Source organism: Podarcis bocagei (genome assembly GCF_964188305.1).
Source record: "Podarcis bocagei genome assembly, chromosome: 10".
In the NCBI taxonomy this organism is placed as follows: domain Eukaryota; kingdom Metazoa; phylum Chordata; class Lepidosauria; order Squamata; family Lacertidae; genus Podarcis; species Podarcis bocagei.
In genome coordinates this window covers 30,562,570-30,586,534 of record NC_138135.1, presented here as the reverse complement: position 1 = coordinate 30,586,534, position 23,965 = coordinate 30,562,570, and the positions used below count along the sequence as shown (strand labels likewise).

The 23,965-nt window shown below is 40.6% G+C and overlaps 1 protein-coding gene across 19 annotated transcripts in view; it reads left to right on the top strand.

Moving 5' to 3' along the window:
• RBFOX2 (RNA binding fox-1 homolog 2) overlaps positions 1-23,965 on the top strand; it is a gene marked incomplete at its 5' end in the record, with an annotated part of 175,398 nt that overhangs the window by 12,705 nt on the left and 138,728 nt on the right. For 18 of the 19 annotated variants that reach the window (XR_014012380.1, XR_014012381.1, XR_014012382.1 and 15 more), the window contains one exon: positions 22,822-22,872. Coding sequence is in view for 16 of the 19 variants with exons in the window: in XM_081211012.1 (XP_081067138.1) it covers positions 22,822-22,872 (51 nt within the window). Of the gene's footprint in view, positions 1-4,220; positions 4,345-22,821; positions 22,873-23,965 lie in introns of those variants that run through there. The other variant, XM_081211011.1, reaches the window with a different exon arrangement.

Genomic DNA, 23,965 nt, shown 5'->3' with positions numbered 1-23,965 from the left:
CAGGGCTTTACCTGACAGTTGCCTATATTTCATGGTGCTTGTTCTCATTTTGAAATCTATCCAGACCTTTAGGGACCACTCACATTAGGATGTGGTGCTTGTGTAATGGGGTTTTTTTTTGGGGGGGGGGAGGAGGATTGTGACAAATGCCTCTATCCTTAGATCATTTGAATAGTGTATTGGCCTAAGAATTGGGCATACTCATTTTTAATAGCTGTAATATTAGGATATCTCCAGTGGTGCATATAGCATTTACAACTTTGGTGTCTTCATTGGGGAAGATTTATATCAGCTTTGATATTGCTATTTATGTTAATCTGGTTGTTAGAAACTATTTTCATACCTAGCCTGATAGGGGAGCACATTTTTTAAAAAAAATATTTTTACTTGGGTGTCGTGTACATAATAGAACTTGTACCATTCTAATCATTTGAGCACTTTCTGGTTTTTTGTTGATATTTTCCCTCTCGGTGCAATTAATGTATTGCGCAAGACGTATCTGAGAAGTATCTTCTGGGGATAGTAATTAAAAGCCTAGTGGATTTACCCCCCCTCCCTTTCCCCATTATGGCTGTGTCAGGTTTTTCCTATGGTGCTTGTCTGGAGCATAACAAAACTGCTATTTAGTGCTGTGCTGTAAAAAGCAGAAAAAGAGCAGTTGGGATGGGACCCACTTGCTTTCTTTTCAGTATATGCTCAGGTTCCTTTCTGTTCTACAACAGAAGTGGACTAAATAAGTGCCCTTATGTAATGTCCCTCTGTAACATCAACAAATTTATCTTTCCCTGGAGGCTTTTCAGGTCCTGAGATCTGAACTCAGCTGAAACTCTTCCTGCAAGTCAGAGATGCAAAGGCTTTTTTAGGGGTTTGCTTATTTTAGGAGGCATTTGCAGATACATAGAATAATTACTACCATCAGGGATTATGCCCAGAAGTGCTGACCCAACAAGGTCTCACTTAGGTTTTATTTAGTATCATGTGGGATAGTCGGAGACTGTAACTATGATGGCAGGCGTATCATTTGGTGTCTGTGGTTGTGGTTAGGGGGTGGGTGGGGCTTCTCTGCATCTAGCCCTTCCTACTTCTGATGGAAACACTGAAAGTGTATCTTAGCTTGTAGCTTTTAAATATTTCCCTCTTCAGTCAGATACGGTGTAGTCAGGAGCAGAATATGCAAACATTTTCTGTGTGTGCCGTTTCTCTCTCTCTTCTCTCTTTTCTCTCTTCTCACATAAAGAAAATTGTTACTGTGTCTGGGGTAGGAGGATATCTGCTTTTGAAAAAAGTTCTGCGTTCTTATTTGTGTGTTCCACGCAAAACGATTGGTACAGACTGAAGAAGCAAGATGCGTAACTTCTGTTAATGTTTTGCCTCACATTAATTTTTCAGGGGGGTAGGGAAATCTTGACATGGCATAATGCCGCGACTACTTCTGAGTCTTCCGAACCAGGAAGTGGCTTTTTGTATCGACTTATAAGTCTGAAAGAGTTCTGCAAAGCAAACTAATGTAGTATTTCCTGTGGTTTGTTTCTTCCCTTATGAAAACTATTGTTTCAGGATCATACAGGGAATTATGAATGAAATTGCTGAATTGTGTTCTGTATGAGGAACAGTTTTTAAAATGATGACTTAGATCACTAAGCAGATGCCATCCTCTTAAACAGTAGTTTTGAACGGACTTTCCCCCTTCGTAGTTTACAGATAATTTCTAACCCTGACTGGGCCAGCAGCATGATGGAATGGTGTAGCCATAGCTTCATCCACAGCACTTTAGTTTATGCCAGATGTGGGCAGGCTAAACCCTGCTCTGTGCTATGCTGTCCGGGGAGCTAGTGTAGCAGTTGGTTCTGGATCAGCCCCAGTGCCACCAAATGATGTTTATGGAGCTGATCCCAGTGGATCCCAGGCTGGCTGAGCCTCTTCCTGCCCCTTAGATGTCTCATTTTGGAAGCTCCTGCAGCCAACTGGAACCCATGCTGGACATCCGCCTTCCGAAAATTGTTCAAAAACCAGAACACTCATTTCTGAGTTTCGATTGTTCGGGAGACGATTTGTTCGGGAACCAAGGCATTTGAGATCCAAGGTATGACTCTACGTATTTTTGGCCTTGATTCAGTTAGATCTCCATTAGAGGAAGGAGAAAATGTAAATAAGAACTCAAATAGGTGGGCTTTATAGATAGCTTTGGGACACATGGTGGAACCAGAGACTATGCATTAATATCTGTAGTGTGTCTTCAATTTTTGTCATTCAGTTGCAAAACTACTATGTTGTTATTACTTTAAAAGATAAAGCTGATCTTTTATTTTATTTTTCTGATAGAGAACTTTTTGTTCTCAATGACAGCATTGAATCTCTGAGCTAAATTGGCCAACCTGTTATGGATTTTTCAAAGCCCCTGTCACGTTCCGTATAACTACCAGTTATATGGTTGAAAGCTAGGAAGGAGGAGAAAGGGGCTGCTCTGGATCCTTCTTTTATACCACCCAGCTGTAGCTGTCTTGACCCTACCATCTGTGGTCTAGAAAGTATCAGAGACCCTCAGTGCATCCACTGTACTGAGTGAGCTGTGTATTTGGGAAAGCCAAGGCTTGCATGCATACTGACAGGCACCATGAGCTGCCCATTGACCTGCCTCAGCCTGGTGTGCTAATGGTGCTGTGAGAATGTTGTGCATGTAGGTGTTGCATTTAACTCTGTTTTCAGTCCTTGTGCACCTTGCCCTCTGTCTGCACTAAGAAGGTACTAGATTATGTTTAAAGTATTTGAGGCTCATAGGTATACTGTATTTGGGGGAACAGAAGCAATCATGTTATTTCTGCTGTGTGGCTAAAACAGAAGAACCACCAACTTTTGAACAAGTTGCATGGGCGTAAGCACCCCAACTGGATTTTTTTTTTACAAACCCCTGTTATGTTCCTTTTATGTTCTCATGACTGATAGGCAGAGTTGCATGTATGTCTTTCTGTTATTTGTTTGGGCATCACCTCATTTTCCTTCCCCCTTTTCCTAACTCTGAGACTGGGTTTAAATCATAGCAGAAACTACTCTGTCACATTGCACTGTCTATTATAGCTGGTATGATACAAAGCTCTGGTTATTCAGCATCTCCAGTAAAACTCAGCATACAGCAGAGTGTTCCCGTCTTGCTACTGTTAGTTCACCACTGCTGATGTTAACAACTTAAAGAGCCTTGGGTGACTATAGGTTGTTAGTGATATTTTAAACAGCCTGCTCTTTAACTTCAAGGGAACTTGCCTGGCTTGATAGGGTATTTGAAATGCAGTCCTAAGTTAGAAAGTTTGATATTGATAATGCAAATGACAATGGTGTAGCACTGGTGCATAGGGCATTTTCAGAAATCTTGCTAATATCTACTTTCTTTTTCAGAAGTTTTCACATTCCATTGTTTGGGAGAAGGCAGAAGAAGTGTCTCTAGATATTTTGTGTCAGGCATGTCCAAAGTCCATTTTGGGGGCCTAAACAACTTTGGTCGGCCCTCACACATATTCACTTCATAAAATCTGACCCTCTTTGAAAAAAGTTTGGGCACCCCTGTTTTATGAGCTTCTTACTTTGAATTCTTGTTCTTCACTGGTTATAGGGGCATCTAACTTGGTGATTATGTAGACATTACATTTGAAAGTGGGTTAACTCTTACGGTCTCTTCATGCATTACAATGAAATGACTGCAGACTCTTTGATTGAGATAGTACCTCATGCTGTTCCATGTCTCAATGCTGAGTAATTTTTTGTTTTTGTTTTTTAAAAAATCCACTTGGTATTTACTGAATAAGTACCATTTGCTCTGGTTCAGTATAACTTAAGAATGCAAATGTTGCATTCTTAAGAATGCAAATGTTGCATATATTGGCTTCGTAGGGTCCAATACCTCTTTGTAAACAGAGGCTATTTGCTTACTCTACACATTTCAAAAACAACAGAGTCTTATAGAATATGTTTATAATTTGCTCTCACTGTACCCTGTATAGAAAAGAAGGCATTTGTCTTTTCCATAGTTGTTTTGCTCACCTTTGAATGCTAAACCTCTGACCTTTCTGTGGATGTTGGTTTCCCTCCCCCCTTACAGAGCCTATCTGTAGTGCTGTCACTGCTGGCATGCATGTGCTGTCCTTGAAAAAGCAGATTGGATTTATTAAAATCATTGCCAGTTGCTATGGCAGCCATTGTCACTGTGGGCTAATGGGAAAAGGCAATTACTGCCATGCATCCGAGGAGATTTCTGAGACAGGAGAGATTGAGTATCCTCAGATGATTAGCTGTGTGATTGACAGACTGACAGTCATAGAGAGCAAGGGTTTGTGTGCACATGTATGTGTTTATGTAAGTGGCTGGACATGTCATCTTCTCATAAGGTTTGGCCCATATTGTAATATTTTTCAATTCATGGGTAAATCCCTTTGGAAGATTCACAGCCATCTCTTTTAAGGTGTGGTGCCAGTCATTTCAAGCTTGGTTTTTCTTTTAACCTACAGATAATTTGTTCAACTGATGTGCCTCTAGATTGTAATTGGAAACTTACTCTTAAAAATAGAAACTTTCTGTGTTAAACTTATTATTTTGCCTGTCTTCCAATTCTTGCTATTCTTAATTCTCCTCTGAGCTGCTGTTCTATTTAAAGCAAGGTGTGGATGTTGATAAATGTTTATTCCTATTATCTTACTGTGGAAATAATAGGTTGTGAGAACTGAGGTTAGCACAATATATTTTGGGCATTTGAACAGGCCGCTAATAACAGTTTTCTCTTATATGTATACAGGCATTGGCATAGTGTCTTATTACTCTGTGTATAAAGCACGTTGCTCTTTCAGTCTAGATCAACATTCTTTGGTTGTCTGATGAGGGAGATTCCATAGTTTGCTTTTTGATGATCAAACAAAAACAGAAGAAGCAGATATAAGGCTAATAGAAAACATCCACAGAAGCCCATGTAAATAAACACTGCTGTAAATGATTCAAGAAATAACTCTTGCAACCTAGTGTTTATTTATTGAATTTATATACTGCCCTTATGCCTAGGGATCCTTGGATCCTGCCTGTTTTCACACACTATTACCACTTCCTTTAGAATTCTATCTGTGATATTTTATCTGCACAACCAGGAACCAAAAAGTTGTCTTCAAAAATGTGGCTTTTGAGCTGTCTGGCCCCAAAACAGCAACTATACATTCCGTTTTGGCGACTATAGCCCTGGTTTAAGGAGCCATTTGGCGTCTAGCTTGTATATCTGAGTTTCTAGCACTGAATGAATTACAATATTAAAACATAATATTAAAAGCAGTTTAAAACAAGCACATTTGTTCCCTAAATGATTTTATGAAATAGTTTAGGCTTTGGTGATTAAAGTGGCATAGAAATCCTGTTTGTTTAACTAACTAACTAACTAACTAACTAACTAACTAACTAACTGACTGTTGAGTCTAATGTAATTAATGCTGCTTAGCAAAAGAAAGCGACAATGATTCACACATCCTGCCTGTGAATAGATACTACTGGCAGCTTTCTTATGTTGGTAACTTTCTTGTTATAGAATCCAGATCAGCCTGCTTAGGCAATGAGGCCTTCATTAGAGGCTTTCTGAGAGTAGTCTGGTGATGACTATAAGGCCTCATTTATGAATGTGCTTTCTCTGATATCATTTTGGCACCAGGAGACTAACTTTTTTTATTCTCCTTGAATTTTTAAGAGTTTCAGTGCTGACATTTGCTTTGTCTCTACCTGTCCTCCTCCTGTTCTGTCTTGGTTGTTTTCAGATTGTTCTTTTTCACTTTTTTAGTTAAATCAACTGACAGCTTTTTAAAATTTAGTTCCTGGAAATCTATTGAAAGGTACAGTACATATTTAGCATATACACATTTAAGTGGCCCATTCTAAGGTTTCAAACAATCCATTTCCTGTTGGGTTTTTTAAAAGTCTGTTCAGTTTTTCATCTTTACTCTCTTCCTGCCCACCCAATCCACTGTATGAATTTAAGAATTTCCTCAGGATGTGTTTGCTGAAAGAGAGACAGAGGAAATACAGTAACTGGAGTTGGTATGGAAGCTCACTTCTACAGGTTTTGCTTTAAAAGGACTTCTTAGTGTTTACAAAATGAAATCCAGAGTTCTTTTTTAATGAACTGCAACATCAAGCCTTTCAGGCCTTGGGCAAATCCTTGTTTTGCCTTTTCAGCACTTAGGAAGGCTATGAAGATGAAGAATAGGCATTTTAACTTAGTCTTTCTTCATTTGTACCTTCAGCAGCAGTTCTCTCTTACACACATTACATATTTGACAAATTAGGGAAGTTTTCTGTATGTGTATGACATGCACAAGAACGTGTAGAAGAGTGATTTCTTGTATCCTGACAGGTAGAAATAGGAAAGTGTAGGTTACTGGCTCACGTTTGGTGTTACTTTGGTTTTATATACTCATCAATGAATCATTACGTTGAATTGTCACTGTGGGTGTGAAGAATTTCAGGCTAGCGGATATATGGGCTGCCAGCAGTGATTCAGAACATAGGGCATAAGTGTTGTATTTTCCATTCTGTTATGTATGCTGTTGTCCATGCATATGCCTGCCTTAACTAAAAGGACATCATTATGGGGTGTTCAGGTAGTGTGTTAAGCTTACTAAAGTTGTTAACTAGGCTGGATAAATAAGGATGGCTTTGTGAAGACCTTCGGCTTATTTTTATGACATTAATGGGTGGAGGAGAGAGAGTGGAATGGATCATATATTGGAGCTGGTGTTTACAGCCACATATTTCTATTTCACCATCATTGGATTTAAAAAATGGTCTTTTCAGAGCCACAGTAGAATTGGATGAGTCATTCAAGCAACCAGAAGGCAGGATTCACACAGTAGCTGCATACATATGAACTAAAATCAGCTTAATAAGGAAGGTGGAAGTAAATATCTGATTTTGGGGTCCCATTATAGGCTAGGCAGAATTTCCCATATATGAAACGTTGGTTTGTAACGAAAGAGATTTTGAAGATCTGTTCATGTTTATTTTGGATGTGTCAGGGAAATGAATGTTTCCATACACTAGGATATTTGAATGTCCAAAACTTACTATTGCAAGCATTAACTATCAGCTACAGTTACGACTAGTTCACATAAACAGAAGTGTTAAATCTGTGTCTAAAGATAGCAGGTGAGTAATCACGTGGTTGAATACGTCCCTGTTCTTTACACACACACAATTTTTTTTTGCCTTCCTAACAGAGGATTGCCCGTTCTTAGCTGTCTTTTTGGCATACTTGTTTCCTCAGGTCTTTATTGTTAAGCTATGTTTTTCTTGCTACAAGCTTTTATCTCCTGTTTTCTGTTTATGCTTTTGTTACCCAGTTACTTTTGTTTTGTGTTCGTAGGTAAGCCCCTTGGAAACATTTTTATTGAAGGGTAGCATAGAAATTTTAAAATAAGGAGAAGCCTTACCAAAGGTTCTTTCTAATAAGCCACTTTTCTTTGTGAAGAGATTTTTAAAAAATGGATAAGTAATAAACTGTTGTAACATGCTTTGTAACATGTCTCATGTGAGGAATCAGGGAGTATGTTCGGGCAATGTAAAGGAAAATCCTGTGTTTGTTAGAAGTCTAGAAGCACTTCTTGCCCTGTGCATATGTCACCCCAAAAGTACCGTATTTTTCGCTCCATAAGACGCACCAGACCATAAGACGCACCTAGTTTTTGGAGGAGGAAAACAAGAAAAAAAATATTCTGAATCTCAGAAGCCAGAACAACAAGAGGGATCGCTGTGCAGCGAAAGCAGCAATCCCTCTTGCTGTTCTGGCTTCTGGAATAGCTGCGCAGCCTGCATTCGCTCCATAAGACACACACATTTCCCCTTACTTTTTAGGAGGAAAAAAGTGAGTCTTATGGAGCAAAAAATATGGTATGTTTCAAAGCTGAATGCTGGGGGGGGGGGGAGTAACACCAGGAGAGCTTGTTTTCTCAAAATTTGGCCCTGTTAAGAATGGCTGAGGTGTGATGAAACAAAAACAGACATCTTAATGGTATTTCGGGTTTCTGTATCTGGCCATAGATTGTCCTGGGGTAAATAATGTTAGTTAAGGTTGGATTCTAGCTTGCCTTAGCAGTACCTGTAAGAGAATTGGGGCATGTGAATTATTCACTAATCAGCTTGCTGTTCATATTAAGTTTCTGCTGTGGCTTTGGGGCATTTTGCCAGACCATGGCATGATTGATTTCATTGGTTCCTTTGAGAATAGTATTTTGTGTGCCTTGAAAATGGGGGAAGGTAGCCTGCTTTTGGCCAGTTTGAGTGCAAGGACTACTTTTCTTTCCACCAATTGCTCTTAGCTCACATTTTTTGCAAATTCTTCTTAACACAAAGCGAGAATTCGGGGTGGTGGTGGTGGTTGTGTTTGCTTTTAGGCTGTCTTAACATTCTCCTCCTTTAGATCCTAGTCTTCTTTGAACATCTAATGAAGTGATAGTCCATAATATCCAAAGTAACCTGGAAAAATGATTTTAGTTATTGGATAGTAGAAATGGAGGAGGGTGCCTTTCCTTTCCCAGAATACGACTTTTATTCCAGTTGCATCACAAGAGATACCTCCCTGTAAACAATTTCATTTTGAATTCTGCTTGCTTATTTGTGTATAATACTGGTGCAGTGATGATTAAGCTGCCATCTGACAACTATTACAAATGAAAAAGAGGGAAATCCTTATCAGAACAAACAATGGCAGATACTAATTTGAGACTTGACTTGCTCTGCTGTCAAGTGCATCTATATTGGCTCAGCTCATAGAAGGGCAAAGCAATTGATTCAGGCCAGAGTTGACTGGCAAACAACTCAGTGAAATAGAGCATGCACAAACTTAGCAGTATGTATCTATTACTAACCACACCTCTAGCCTTTTCCTTCAATATGTGATGCAGTTGCACTGGAGCTCTTCCAAATTCTTTGCCACCATCATACAATCGGTTTCTGAAAGAGCACTCAAATCACAATAGTAGTCTATACTACAAGACAGTTTAAGGGTCTCGGTATTAGGTAGTGCAGGTAAAATGTTGATGATTGTGTTTAGATTTTGCAGAACTCTTCATGCAGGAATGGGCTTGGAATAACTGCTGCCCCTTGGATTCACATTAGTTAGGAATTTAATGGCCAGCAGCTAGGAACATGTGTAGTCTAGTGAACTGACCAGTATTTGAAGCAGGGAGTTGTAGTTTCTTCCCTAGAAGACTTGAAATATCTCTCTGCTTTATGAAAAAGGGTCTGACATCCAGGACTATACTCATTTGAAAGAGGAAGTTTGGTTGTTGTTTTTTGCTGTTATGTTATATATTTTGTGTTTTTATGTTGTAAACCACTCTGTGATCTTCAGATGAAGGATGGTATATAAATTTAATCAATAAAATAATAATAATTTAATACAGAATGGCTGATCCCATTTACCTGTTCAACTTCTGCATTTCTAAAAGGCTTGTAAAAATTATTTGGGATTCCTAGGGCATGGGGCCTGCTAGAGAGAGTGGAAACTTCAAGTCATACCTAATGTGCAGTGGAATGGAATGGAATGAGACATGCTTGGAATATGACACCTATATTGTTAAAGTGTATTTGGCCACTATCCATTTGTAAATATTTTGTGAATATTTTTGGAAGATAGATCAAACCTGAACTAAAAAAACAACAACAGTCTCAACCATGATCATTCGTTTCAAACAAAAACTTTAACTGTTTAACCAGATCTGAACCATTACTTGAAAGTTTTTGTTGAATCCATACTGAACAGCAAGTGCAAATGCCTAGCTACTGTTTAAAAATAAGGGTTGCTGTGAAAGCTATCTCCTTCTGAAATGCAATTGAATTATTGAATTAATTACTATTATTATTTTTAAAAATCTCCACCTGCTTTTAAGGAGAACTCAAGGCATCTAACAAGTCAAAACGCCAAAAGAGTATTTCAAATGTAAAACAATCCCTGGTTAAACCCAATCATATAAATCTAAAATCAGAGTATTGATTTTGACAGCCAGCCATGCAACTTATTTTAAAGTATTGGGGCATGTGCAAATCAGTGTGGTTGTTTTCCTGTGTAAATGAGTCCAAACCTTACATGAATTAATTGAGGCTACTGACTTGGAACACCTTTAAGGTGTAACTGCATCCAAATCACAACTGAGTGGAATAATTGAATGATTTGAGTCCCTTAAATACTAGTGAAAGTAAAATGTGTCAGGCTTTGCAGGGAGAAGCTGTGAAGAAACGTAGAGGTCATTTCTGTGTGCAGAAAAGCTTGTGGTTACTTAACATGGGTGTTACTTCAATAAGAATGTGACTATTGTGTTTGCGATGATAATGTATTCAAAAGTACTTGTATAACCATGAGTCCCTTCATAGTAAGGTTTCATTCAAGCATGAGTGGGAGCACACACTTTGTGGATGGAGCACCATCAGAAATGGACCAGGAATAGAGTGAGCATTGCTCATAGCATTATTCAGCAACCTGTAAGAACCCTGATGCAGGGTGCCGATGTGTGCCTATGAGCTTATGAGAGAATCAGTGTGGAAGATTTTTTTTTAAAACTTCTACTATTAAAAGAAATCATATATGTGTCAGTGACTGAATTAACATCTTAAGCTTCTAGTCTTATCAAAGAAGATTGCTTCCTCCATAAGAGGATTTCCCTATAAATCCTCACATACTTCAGCAGCTAAATCTGATTTCTGTAATGTTCAGAGCTATGTCTGGTTGTGATGTATTTTTTAAAACATATTTTCAAGGACACAGACGGAAGTGGAAGAAAGTACCAATTTGTCTCTGAAAACCCATGGAGAATTGGCAACATCCATTCTTGCTAAATTTCCCTGGTTGGTGACTTGGCAGCGAACCCCCAAGTGTCAGTGGCTTTAACTGATGAAAATGGTCGTTTTCTTTTGGGTGCATCCGACCCTGCCACTGATTAACCATGGAAGTATAGCAGAGAGTGAGATCCTCGTTGAGGTCATGGCTGCTGTTGACAATCCAGTCTTCACTGCTGAGAACTTCCTTCCGTTTTATTTTGTCCCTTTGCCTTGATCATGTTGTCATATTTCCAGCATAAAGAGGGGTATGAGATGCAATCTGAATACACATGGAATCATAGAATTGTAGGGTTGGAAGGCACCATGAGGATAATCCAGTCCAACCATCTGCAATGCAGGAATATTTTTGCCCAATGTGGGGCTCAAACCCACAGCCCTGAGATTAAGAGTCTCATGCTCTACCAACTGAGCTACATGATTTGCATTTGGTTGGCTTCTTAGAGAATGAAGGTAATTTGCAGCATAAAGAAGATCAACAAATAGTGTATTGGAGAAGGTTTTTTTTCCTCCTACAATATGAGGAAGCAAGGTATTGTGTATATCAGCCTTTGCCAACCTGGTGTTCTCTACATGTTTTGGACTCCTCAATGCCTTCTTTGCCTCAGTCTTCTCCGATAAAGAAAACAATGCCCGACCTGAAGAATTTGGAGCAAATGATTCAGCAAAGGAAACACAGCCCAGAATAACTAAGGAGATAGTACAAGAATATTTGGCTAGTTTAGATGTATTCAAGTCTCCAGGGCCAGATGAACTGCATCCAAGAGTATTAAAAGAACTGGCAGATGTGATCTCAGAACCACTGGCAGTCATCTTTGAGAATTCCTGGAGAACAGGCGAAGTCCCGGCAGACTGGAGGAGGGCAAATGTTGTCCCTATTTTCAAAAAGGGGAAAAGAGAGGACCCAAATAATTACCGCCCAGTCAGTCTGACATCAATACCAGGGAAGATTCTGGAGCAGATCATTAAGCAAACAGTCTGTGAGCACCTAGAAAGGAATGCTGTGATCACCAATAGTCAGCATGGATTTCTGAAAAATAAGTCATGTCAGACTAACCTGATCTCGTTTTTTGACAGAATTACAAGCCTGGTAGATGAAGGGAACGCAGTGGATGTAGCCTACCTTGATTTCAGCAAGGCATTTGACAAGGTGCCCCATGATATTCTTGTAAAGAAGCTGGTAAAATGCGGTCTTGACTCTGCTACCACTCAGTGGATTTGTAACTGGCTGACTGACCGAACCCAAAGGGTGCTCATCAATGGTTCCTCTTCATCCTGGAGAAGAGTGACTAGTGGGGTGCCACAGGGTTCTGTCTTGGGCCCGGTCTTATTCAACATCTTTATCAACGACTTGGATGATGGACTCAAGGGCATCCTGATCAAATTTGCAGATGACACCAAACTGGGAGGGGTGGCTAACACCCCAGAGGACAGGATCACACTTCAAAACGACCTTGACAGATTAGAGAACTGGGCAAAAACAAACAAAATGAATTTTAACAGGGAGAAATGTAAAGTATTGCACTTGGGCAAAAAAAATGAGAGGCACAAATACAAGATGGGTGACACCTGGCTTGAGAGCAGTACATGTGAAAAGGATCTAGGAGTCTTGGTTGACCACAAACTTGACATGAGCCAACAGTGTGACGCGGCAGCTAAAAAAGCCAATGCAATTCTGGGCTGCATCAATAGGAGTATAGCATCTAGATCAAGGGAAGTAATAGTGCCACTGTATTCTGCTCTGGTCAGACCACACCTGGAGTACTGTGTCCAGTTCTGGGCACCACAATTCAAGAAGGACACTGACAAACTGGAACGTGTCCAGAGGAGGGCAACCAAAATGGTCAAAGGTCTGGAAACGATGCCTTATGAGGAACGGCTAAGGGAGCTGGGCATGTTTAGCCTGGAGAAGAGGAGGTTAAGGGGTGATATGATAGCCATGTTCAAATATATAAAAGGATGTCACATAGAGGAGGGAGAAAGGTTGTTTTCTGCTGCTCCAGAGAAGCGGACACGGAGCAATGGATCCAAACTACAAGAAAGAAGATTCCACCTAAACATTAGGAAGAACTTCCTGACAGTAAGAGCTGTTCGACAGTGGAATTTGCTGCCAATGAGTGTGGTGGAGTCTCCTACTTTGGAGGTCTTTAAGCAGAGGCTTGACAACCATATGTCAGGAGTGCTCTGATGGTGTTTCCTGCTTGGCAGGGGGTTGGACTCGATGGCCCTTGTGGTCTCTTCCAACTCTATGATTCTATGATTCTATGATTCTATGATTCTACAACTTGCAGTGGCTGGCATGGCTGTGTTACCTGGGGCTGATGGAAGTTGTCCAAAACATCTGGAGCATGCACACCTAGTTGGTGAAAACCGATATATGCACAATATGGCATATGGTAACTGTGATTCAACCTCACAATTGGACAACTGTAATGTGCTCTATGTGGTGCTTCCACTGGATTGAGTTTCAGCTGGCACAGAATGCTGTGCAGCCCCTGAATGCAGACTTATTACACCTGTGCTGAGGGAACTACATTGGCTGCCAATCACTATTAGGCCATGTTCAAGGTCTTGTTAACTTATAAAGCCTTGAACAGCTCGAGACCTGAAGGACCAGCTGCCCCTATATAGACCTATAAGATCACAGATCATCTGGGGAAATTCTACTGGACTCTGTGGTGCTGCACTCTGCAGAATATCCTCAGGTGGTAACTCCAAAACTGGCATTTTCCTCTATTGCCTCTGCACTGTGGACTGCACTTCCCCCTCCAAATATTTTTTTAGAAGGCAAACTGCTAGGAATAAAAGATCTAATAAACTCCTATTTTGTAAAGGTACATGGTGGTCATGCCTATTGGTTATGGATTTATTTTTTTTGGGGGGGGGGAGAGAGTTTCCGGCAAAATCCAGGCAATGACACAACAACACATTGAGATTTGCATTTCCGGTGGCAACAAGGACTTGAAGTAAAGAACAAATTTGACATCCTTTGGTAGTAGTCCACCTAACAATTTCTCTAGTTTGGTGAGCCATAAAAGGAGACTACTAAGTTAGTCTTGGTGGAACCCATACATTGAGAATGGCAGGAGGACAGAAGAAAGTGGACAAGTTTATATTGGTTTGGTATGACTTTATTAGTATGACTAGGGATTATTACAGGGCACAGTCATCTCAATATGCTCTGATCTGAAACTCTTGAAAATATAATGCTCAACCCCCAGGTCCAGCAAAGAAACATGAATAAATTCTTGACTACCTGAAACAGAGAAATACATTTATATCTTCATAATATGATTACTCTGGTTGTACATAAGCTTCTGCCCAATAGTGTAGGCTCCTTTTTTGTACCTTGTTTGTTTATAGTTAAAATGGATAAAATAAATAAATTACTGATTTGCCTTGGCTGGCAGCTTCATCTTCCAGCAGGTTGAATAAGAGACTAAGGGGTAAACTCTGTTAGTGACTTGATGCTCACTAACAGAGAAGAACTGAGGGACCTTGATTGGATGTTACCGTATTATCCTGAGATTCAAATTTGAGCCTTTCAGACACACGTAGGACTTTAGGAAAGCTGAATCCAACAAGTTTTTAAAAGTACTGCTGGATAGATAACTACATTCTGGAGCTTGAACTTGTCCCTTCTAGACTGAAGAACTGTGCTGTCTGTGTGAGTGGAAGAAATAAACAAGTTGAAAGAAAGTTCAGCTCTCTAGAGCTTTGAATCAAACTCTTGGCCATGCTTACAAAGAACTCTTAACAACCAATAAAGATTTAATGCTTGGGTGTTGCCCAGCATTTTGGTTGGCTGCTATTGCCATGATGCGTTCTGGCTGCTCCATTTGGGTGTAGTTTCTGCTGCAGATGTCTCTAAATCTAATTTAAGAGTGTCTGTGTGCACATAAGTTAATGTGCACATGTGCATTTCATCCAAGAGACTAGTTTCCCCTCTCCAGTGAGCATGAAGTATTCCAAGATGAAGTACGCCACTGTGAACATGGAAGGCTTCAAAGACCAAAACAGTTACGTTTTTGATGTAGGGAAATATTGCTTATCTGGGGTCAGTCTTGAGGTGTGTGTGAACTTTTAATTTGCATCTTCTTTTTATCTTTAATAATAATTTTTGAAAGATGCTATAGTTCCCATGCCGTACTGATGCTCTTTTCACTAGAAGAAAGTAACCTAACTGTATACTGGATTGACATTTGCTTTTTCCTCTTATTTTATCATCTCACAACAGTCCTTCTGGACTGAGGGTCATCGAAAGTGACTTGAGCAGTACAGGGTGTGGTTTTCTTTCACAGACTCCTTTGTTTAGAAGTGCAAGGAAAGCTTTCCAGGAGGGAGTGGAGTAGGCCAGGCATAGTGGTTTTAAAAGAATTAGTGGCTTTTGGGAAGGGACTGAAAGCATTTTGGTTTTAACTGATTCCAGATGTTGCTGCTGGAACACAAAGCCTGCCAGTGTGTCTAGGGTGGCGCTTACTGAGTGGGCCTCCTGAGCGTTTCCTGTACGGCCCACAATCAAACAAACCTAATCAAAGCCAGCCGTTGCTGCTGGAACTCTCATGAAGCCTTCCTCCTTTTTCCGGTGTTCAAAGATATTCATTTCTTTAGGGTGTTTTACTCTAGTTCTTTACCATATTTTGGAGGGGGGGAGGTCTTCCCTTACTATAAGACTGCTATTTAGCCGAAAAGCACTGGTCGGTATTACAGTTAAAATTCAGTTTGTGCACATTGTATGGAAGAGGAATTAAGTCTGCAAAATGAAACTGATAAGCATCTTAGATATTTTCCTGCCATATGGGAGCAGCTTCCATGTGGCTGAGGGAATGTTAAAATCAGGGCTGGCTAACCCCCCCCCCCCCGTTTTTTTTTTTTGCCTGAAAGCTGCATTCATGGTTTACCAACCCTCCAGAGACTGCATGCTCATATGGCCAAAATTCTCATGCACATTTCACATGCACACAAGACACACAGGCATAACCCCACCACCACCACCAAGGTGATCCATGCAGAAGAGAGGGGTTAGCTCTCCTCTCTGCTCATAAGATGATCCATCAGATAACCTAGGCAGCATATGATTCTCATCCCAGTACCGTGTTTTTGTGTTCGCCTTCAAAATTGGTGGAGTCTTGGGGACCAGAAAAAAATACAGATGAAGCCCAAGAACTACAAGTTAGCCACTCTTAGTTGAAATTGTCTAACTGTAGGACCGGACCCAGCCATGTGGGTCTTCCTGTCACTTTCTTGACTCTGCATTGTCTACCACAGTGCAGTGTAGCTGCAGAGCAATGCACTGAGACTATTAGCGATGACTCCAGAATTAGGAAGGCTTTGGCAAGTTATGTTCCAAGACGGCTTTTGTGCGGTCAGGTGGTTGTATTAGTGTTAGATCAAGAGAGCACTGTGTGGCCTTGTTAGCAAATCCATGTAAATCATAGTTAGGCTTAACTATGGTTTAAAGGTGAATACACAGCATACTGGGTGTATGGGGAGAATATTGCAGTCACTTTGCTTCTTTGCTGCTCCTATGGCAGGCATAGGCAAACTCGGCCCTCCAGATGTTTTGGGACTACAACTCCCGTGATCCCTAGCTAACAAGACCAGTGGTCAGGGATGATGGGAATTGTAGTCCCAAAACATCTGGAGGGCTGAGTTTGCCTATGCCTGTCCTACGGCTACTGTGCTGCTGGGAGCTCAGCCATGATTTTTCTTAGTGAGATATCTGAAGCTGGGCTTGTGGTTTGTCACCCTCCAAATAGACTGTGGGTGGTAAGTCAAGAATAAACATTGTTTACTGCTCATGGTTTGTTTGGATGAATCATGAGCCTGGGTTTGGCTGCAGCACTACGCTAAACCATGGCTTAGCTTCTGGTAGTGCTGCAGCAGCAGGCATGGGGCAGGGGACAAAGTGGTTGCAATATTCTCCCCATGCACCAGCACACTGCACATTCACATTTAAACCATAGTTAAGATGACTGGTGGTTTAATCAGTTAAATATCTTCTTCATTTGTGGGTTTTCCTAATATGGAAAGAGAGTTGTGGAAAAAAAAATATTAAAAATTAGAAAGTGTGCCACACAACTCATAGTAAAGGGTGCAGATACGTAATCCACTAAGCAATTTAAACTTTCAGGTTGTGGGCAAATTTTTGTGCGCCTGGTAACCTGCCAGTTGACAGTGTAAGGAAATGACAGAATGTCTGAAATGAAATAGCCATGTTTCAAACCAGAAATCTATAGTATGGGCTAAAGGCCATAAACTATCCCCCTTTCCCAATTTTTGTAGTATTTTCCCCAGATGATAAAAAAATAAAAAACTGGTGTTTCTGTTTATCTTATTGACCTCTCTTACTAGCTAGGTATGTCTGACATGTTTTGCCAGGGTAAACTGATCCAAATTACTGTAATTCTGATATGAGCAGAAAGCTAATTTTCCTCATCTCTTTGCTATCTCATTATAAAGAAAGAATCACAGACCTGGTACTCTAGTATGTAAATTGAAAATACATCTAGTTGTCTCTTACCATTTTAATATGCTTTTTCTACCTTCTATATCCTTGACCTCTTTTTAGCTGCAGTTGATGCTTTATCTAGTACTTGAAAGTCTTGGAATCAAGCTATTTAATTGTATTGCAGCTTGTATATTCAGCTATTGAATTTGTTTTAGTTTTTAGCAGGAGGGGCATCCATATGATTGATTTGGAATCCTAAAACACAGTGTGGCCTGTCTTATAAAGAAAATTAACACAAATCCTTCTACTTTGGTATTGGATTGGGAATATATTGGTGTGTTGTGTGCACTATATTTTCCTAGGCTGGGAACACACCAGTTCTATACAACAGATGAAAGTTTAACCAGTATAGATACAGCTGCTCTAAAGAAGCCCGTTTAAAATTACCACCAAATGTGTGCTTTGTAGCAAAATACCTTATTTTCATGGCAATCTTCAGAAAAACTGGGAAGAAATGTCCCGGTTTCCTGAAGCTGGAGTGCGGGGGCAGGAGAAGTGTGTGTGAGAGTTCTCTCTGTATATTTATACAAAACCATGCTGAGAAATGGGTGTGGACAGGAGCTAGGAGGTGGTCACACTGATTCTTTTGCATGTTGTTCATCTGATCCAGAAAAGGATGTCATGAGGTTGTTGATTTAGATTTATTTACTTGGAAACATATTTCATTGTTTTTTAAGATTCCATACTCAAAAGTGTCTAAATTTAGCTCTGTTACTGTTTAGAAGAATAACTTTCAAGGAGACTGAGAAGCCTTGTATACTCCTCTTTGGGCTCCCCCCCCTTTCCCCTGAAGGGAGGAGCTGGGGTTGCCATGGAGATTAGAACTTTGTGCAATAGCGCATAGTTTAGAATTCCAGGAAGGAAGAGGGAGTGATGTCATCAGATCCCTGTTCACTACTGGTTTGTTTGCCTGACATAAAGCAAGTTCAGTTAGTCATGGAGGAAATTGCATATACAGTATTTCTGAAAAGTAACAATTGTATCCTGAAGCAATATTGTATGAATATTGTGAACAGAGAATATAAGCTCGCTTCCTTCTTTTTGAGACAGAGGCTGGGAACTGCGGCATGGAGGCTTTTCAGCTCCCTCTTTCTGCTGCAGCCCTGTATCCCGTGATATAATCCCTTGGAGTTATGGGGCCTTAGGAAGCAGCACCCAGTGAAGTGCAAGGGGCAGCCAGCCCAGCAAAAAAGCAGCTGCAGTCTTCTCCCTGTCCTTGCCATTTTTAAAGAAATGTCCTTTGGAAGAACATTTTATCATGCAATTGCACTTCAGAGGCCTCTCCCAGAATTCTCTGAGAGGAAGCAAAGCTTTTTCCACCACAATTAATGGTGTTGGATACATGAGTCTCAAAAGAGCTGAATAAAATGGGCATGACAAGGTTTGGGACTCTTCCAATGGAACTTTAGCACTTATTGTCTCTTTTACAAATAAAAATGTACATTCCAAAACCCAAAAAACCCACCCTGCTGAGCAAGTGAGATGGTAGCTGGAATGTAATTTACAAAGCACTTACTGTACTTAGTGGAGCTCTAATTTGACCGGGTAGTTTAAGTTTACCCTATAGAGATGGCATCCATTGCGACTTGGTGGGCATCAATGCCTTTGGAGCAGCCCTGTTTACAGTTTATAGATTCTAGAGGTAATGTTTGTTCAATGCTGATGAACAGGCATAGGCCCATCATCCCTAGCTAGCAGGACCAGTGCTCAGGGATGATGGGAATTGTAGTCCCAAAATATCTGGAGGGCCGAGTTTGCCTATGCCTGCTGATGAATGTCAGTGGTTGGGTGAGGTACCAAAATTAAATATCAGGCAAGGGATAAATTGTTGTATGGTAATACCATTCAGGACACTATTTATCCTTCTCACCAAAATCCCACCCAGTAGAAACCTATGCTTTAAAGAATTTCAGGAAATTCTTGATATTTGCTAAACTACTCTGTGAAAAGGGTTTCACTATTGTAGAGTAATGACAGAGCGTGTTTCACTATTTACTTCTGTGTGTACATGGCCCACAAATAATATAAAACTGCTAATGAATTGTGTCAACTGGGCCTCTAGGGATTGGGTGGACAATAAAATGAATGTAATCATTAAGATACAATCTTCTTGTTTGTTTTGTTACGAAAAGGGCATCTAAAAAACCTGAGATGAAGTTCATTTACAAAACATTAAAAACAAAACAATATCCAAACAACAATTCCCCATAATAATACTGAAACCATTCTGCCCCATAAATATAGCTGAGTAATCACTGGCAACAGAACCAATTAACAAAATGCCCATAAAATGGATCCATCAAAAATGTTCCATCAAAAAATCTGGGAGCAGAGGAAGGTCTTACCCCATAACTGAAAACATAGCAGTGCAAACCTCACTGGGAAGAGCATTCCATAAATGGGGCCCACTGTTTCCTGTCTCGTTACTATGCTCTGAAACTTTTTGGGAAGAACTACTCAGAGGAGGGCACCAGGTGCTGATTGTAGGGTATTTATAGGTTCATGACAAGCTCTTCTGTCAGGTATTGGGGTCCTGAGGAATGTTAAGCTCATTAGTTTAAATCTAGCACTTAGAATTGGGCCTAGAAACACATAGACAGCCAGAATGGGTACCATGTAGCCAGAATGGGTACCATGTAGTCAGATTTCCTGATTGCCATTATCAATCTGGCTGTTGCATTCTGAATTGGCTGCACGTTCAGAACCATCTTCAAAGGCAGCAATCTATTATATTTTTTTTAAAAAAAATAATTTTTATTAACAGGCCAATCACATCACATTATCCATTAGTTCCAAATTATACAGCCGAATTTTAAATTTTGTTGGGGGTACCCATACATCAAGCTCCGAACGAATCCAAACATCACTTATATTGCTGCTTTAATTAAACAGTTCTATCCAGTTCAATCCAGATAGTCCTTTATTACTTTTTTCATCTTCTTGTTGTTATTATCGTATATTCCTTTCTTTACGATCTCTGATAATTTTCACAAGCAGATTGAAAATAGGCATCCTCTGTGTGGGTTTTGTACTCTCCAAAGATCATATCGCTCCGGGACAGCCGCTGTTCAACGCTTCCGTAAAAAAATTAATCTTCGGTCTGTCCTTTACTTTTCTCAGACTTGCCAAGTATATCAGGAGGCTCTGTCAGGTCAAGATTGCATTCCAACATTCCTTCTCATTCCAATGGTCCTGATTCTCCTCCCCCTGTCCTTCTTTCTCCGGCAAGCCTGTCTTGGCGAGACGCCATTTTTTAACTGTGTCATAAAATTTTCCTCCGTTCTCACCGTTCACCAATCCTCTCTCCAGCTATAATCCATCCCACACAGTTCTTGAATTCCTGCTTGTGATTAGTAAAACGCAACGATCTTGTTTCTATCTGGGGTGGAGGGTTATTAATATCACATCGTGCAAAGAAAAAAGGTTTTTTCCTCCACCCCCCCTTCATTCCAAACATACAGTCTCTGAATGGTGATTCATCAGAAGATTTACTTATCCGTCCGTCACTCCCGGTCACAGAGATCCATTAATCAGCAGTCTTATCTCTCGAGTGTTACTTGATGTATGTGCTTCAGCTTCATTGCAATCGTATGTTTCCAATTATAATTCCGAGCTGAAGCTAACCAGCATGCGCTGATTGAAATCAGCGTCAGGAAGATCTGACTTCATCGAGGGCTCGTGCCAAGTGACTGGCACCCCCATCTCTCGGCTCAGGGGGTGCATTGTGGACACCGCTGGCAAGGCAGCCCCCCCATCTCCTTGCGGGGGGGGGGTAGGAAGACTGCATACTTCCCATAGCAGCCTCTTAATTACCTCGTATGGGTCAGAGAGATGTTATTGTCGGCCATCTTCCAACGCGCCACCTGGTGGCTCCCTCAAGGCAGCAATCTAACCAGGAGGTCATCAGACTCCTAAAATTAGGTTATCCCTGACCGCATAGAGCAGGGGTAGAAAACCTCTGTCCCAAAGGCTACTGTAATTTAGTTGGACTCTTGGTAACTACAGCCAAAATGGTGATTGCAGCTTAATGGCATGCTCACATCTCCAGCTGAACAGGTATATAATGAAGGACAGTATGTTGCTACAATATAAAAAGTAACAGAAATGGATTGATTAAGAAAATAAAGCAAAGACAAGTGGAGTAGACTCTGGTCGCCTTTTAATTATATGAAACAGAACTCGATGTAGAACAGTGTGAAGCTTTTCACTAAGCATAGTGAATTTATGAGCATAGGTTTATGCTGTATCTTTCATGACATTTTATATAATTTAATATTGTTGTATATTAAAAGTAAGATTTTAGCGAATGTTGAAAAACCGTGTGGGAATGATTAGTGCAGTCAATGTAAAATCTTGCATGTAGCAAACTTTAAATCTCTGTGCCCTTGTTTCTCTCCCTTTTATATAGGAGAGATCAAATAAATAGAAATGCCCTTTAGCAGTAAAGAAAACAACTAAATATCCCATGGCAGTCTGATTTCATTCTAACTGAATTCCTCTGTAAATGGCTGCTTGTATGCTTGTAACAGCGGTTGAAATACAATTCAGCTTTGGCAGAAGTGAGTCAGGAGGGAATTGAAGTTAACTGTGGCATTGTCTTGCTAGGCTGTGTGATTGTTGTTGGAAGGCAACCTGTTTCTGTTGTTCGCTGTGTGTGGTGTGTTTCTTTGCCCCTGAAGAGCAAGGAGAATTACATGTTCAAATGGTTAATGTTGCCATTTCCTCTGCTTTCCCTCTGTGAAAGTTTCCTTGAGTGTATGCAGTGGAGTGGGTTTTGCTTTGGGCTGCCCTTCTGCTTCCTTTTTCCTTTTGGGATCCCCTACTGACTGACAGGGATTTTCTCTGTACTAGGTATAAAAGGATTGTTCTGCTGCCCTCCTAGGAGTTTAACTCTTTGTAACAGTTTCTCACCCTGCTTCCTTTCGCTTCCCACAATAGCAATTCCTGTAGAGAATAATTATTCAACAAGAGACACCAGCAAGTTGCTGACCTGTAAAATTGGCAGCACCAGAGACTTCCTGGGGAAACACCACTGCTGCCAGGAACTTCCCCCTTTCCCCATAGAGTGTGAGATTCAATTAGTGTTACAGCAGAAGTAGGCAAGGAGATTGGAAATCATGTAGAACCCATTTTTAATTGGGGGGGGACGACCCATTTTCTCCTTAGACTTATCATATTTTAACTGATAGCCTTTAAATGCCCACTTTTCTCCTTCTTGCCTAAGGAAGGTGAAGGTTTTTGCTGTCTCCCAACTGTCTAAAATGCAGTATGAACTTTTGTTCTTGAAACTGCCAGACATCATTTGACATTGTCATGAAGACATGTACATATGCTGCTATAGAGGCAAAGTGTTATTTATCTGTTCCCTTTCTATATTATTATAGGCTTTTTCTTCTTTTTTTCTTAATAAATAGCCTCTCTTTTCCTACGTTTTATCAAAATGGATAATATCTGCTTTTTTGCAGAATGAGCCTCTGACTGCCAGTTATCATGGGTATCCAGGAAGAGACAGTCAGGTAAGAGTTACTTTTGTTCCCCTTCAACACTGTTGCTTGCTATCCCTATATAAAGAGTGTTTTGTCAGGGTTTGCGATTTTAATATTCCAAGGGGTGGACAGTAGCTCCATAGGAGGAAAAAGGGAATGGCTAGCTTTTCCTTCACATGCATCAGGTCTCTGAACCCATGTCCTTTCTGGGCTTATGAAAGTACACCATAGCAGAATGTACTTCTTTGCTGACTAGAGAACAGGAGAGAAGACAGCTACCAACACCATTGCTGGGATAATGATGACATGAGAAACTGTGACCATGAATGTGGAAGTAAGTAACTATGTGCTATGGCAAGGGGGATGTATTTCCGCTTGGTTGTGAGATGGGGTAGCCTTGCAAGAAGGTGAAGTGGAATAAGAAGCTCCAGTAGCTGCCTAAGAATGAGTGAGAATGAAGTAAGCGGCTGCTCAACAAGGAGTCTTTCTGGAGCTCCTAGGGCAGCTGTAGAGGATCCTGGTGTAGAGATGGGATGCTGGTGATAAATGAAGCTCCTTCCCTCTAGCTGAGGCTCTGGCGTTTCTTCCTTGATTAACATGATGGATCATTTTCTTTGGCCAAAAGGTAACCCATCACGTTTATGGAATATCATCATTTGGCCTATGGCTGATTGAACATCAGGACAAGTTACTGTGTATTCTAGTCCAGCAACAGCAAGAATTTCAGGTGAACCTGTCCATGAAATATGCTGGTGCCCAACCTGGATTGCATCAAACAATTATGCATTGATTTTCAGTTGTGAATTGACTTGTGAGATTTGATGCCACATTGAATTCACAGGAGGCTTTCAGTTCCTCACATTCCCAGAGCGTAGCATTCAACAAATTCCCCTGACACCTCAAGAATGTGGAAAGACTGCCTTTGATTAACCCAAGAGACTCTCTGATGCTGTTCAGGTGCAGCAGCAACTTTCCAGTGATTGATTGGTAACCCCCCCCCCCCGAGTATGCATTAGCTTATATAGATTTTGATACTGCCTGTTGTATCAGAGAAGACCTCTTGAAACATGACAAATGGCTTAGAGGCCATCCCAGGCATGGGACTTCAGATTAACCTCTAGAA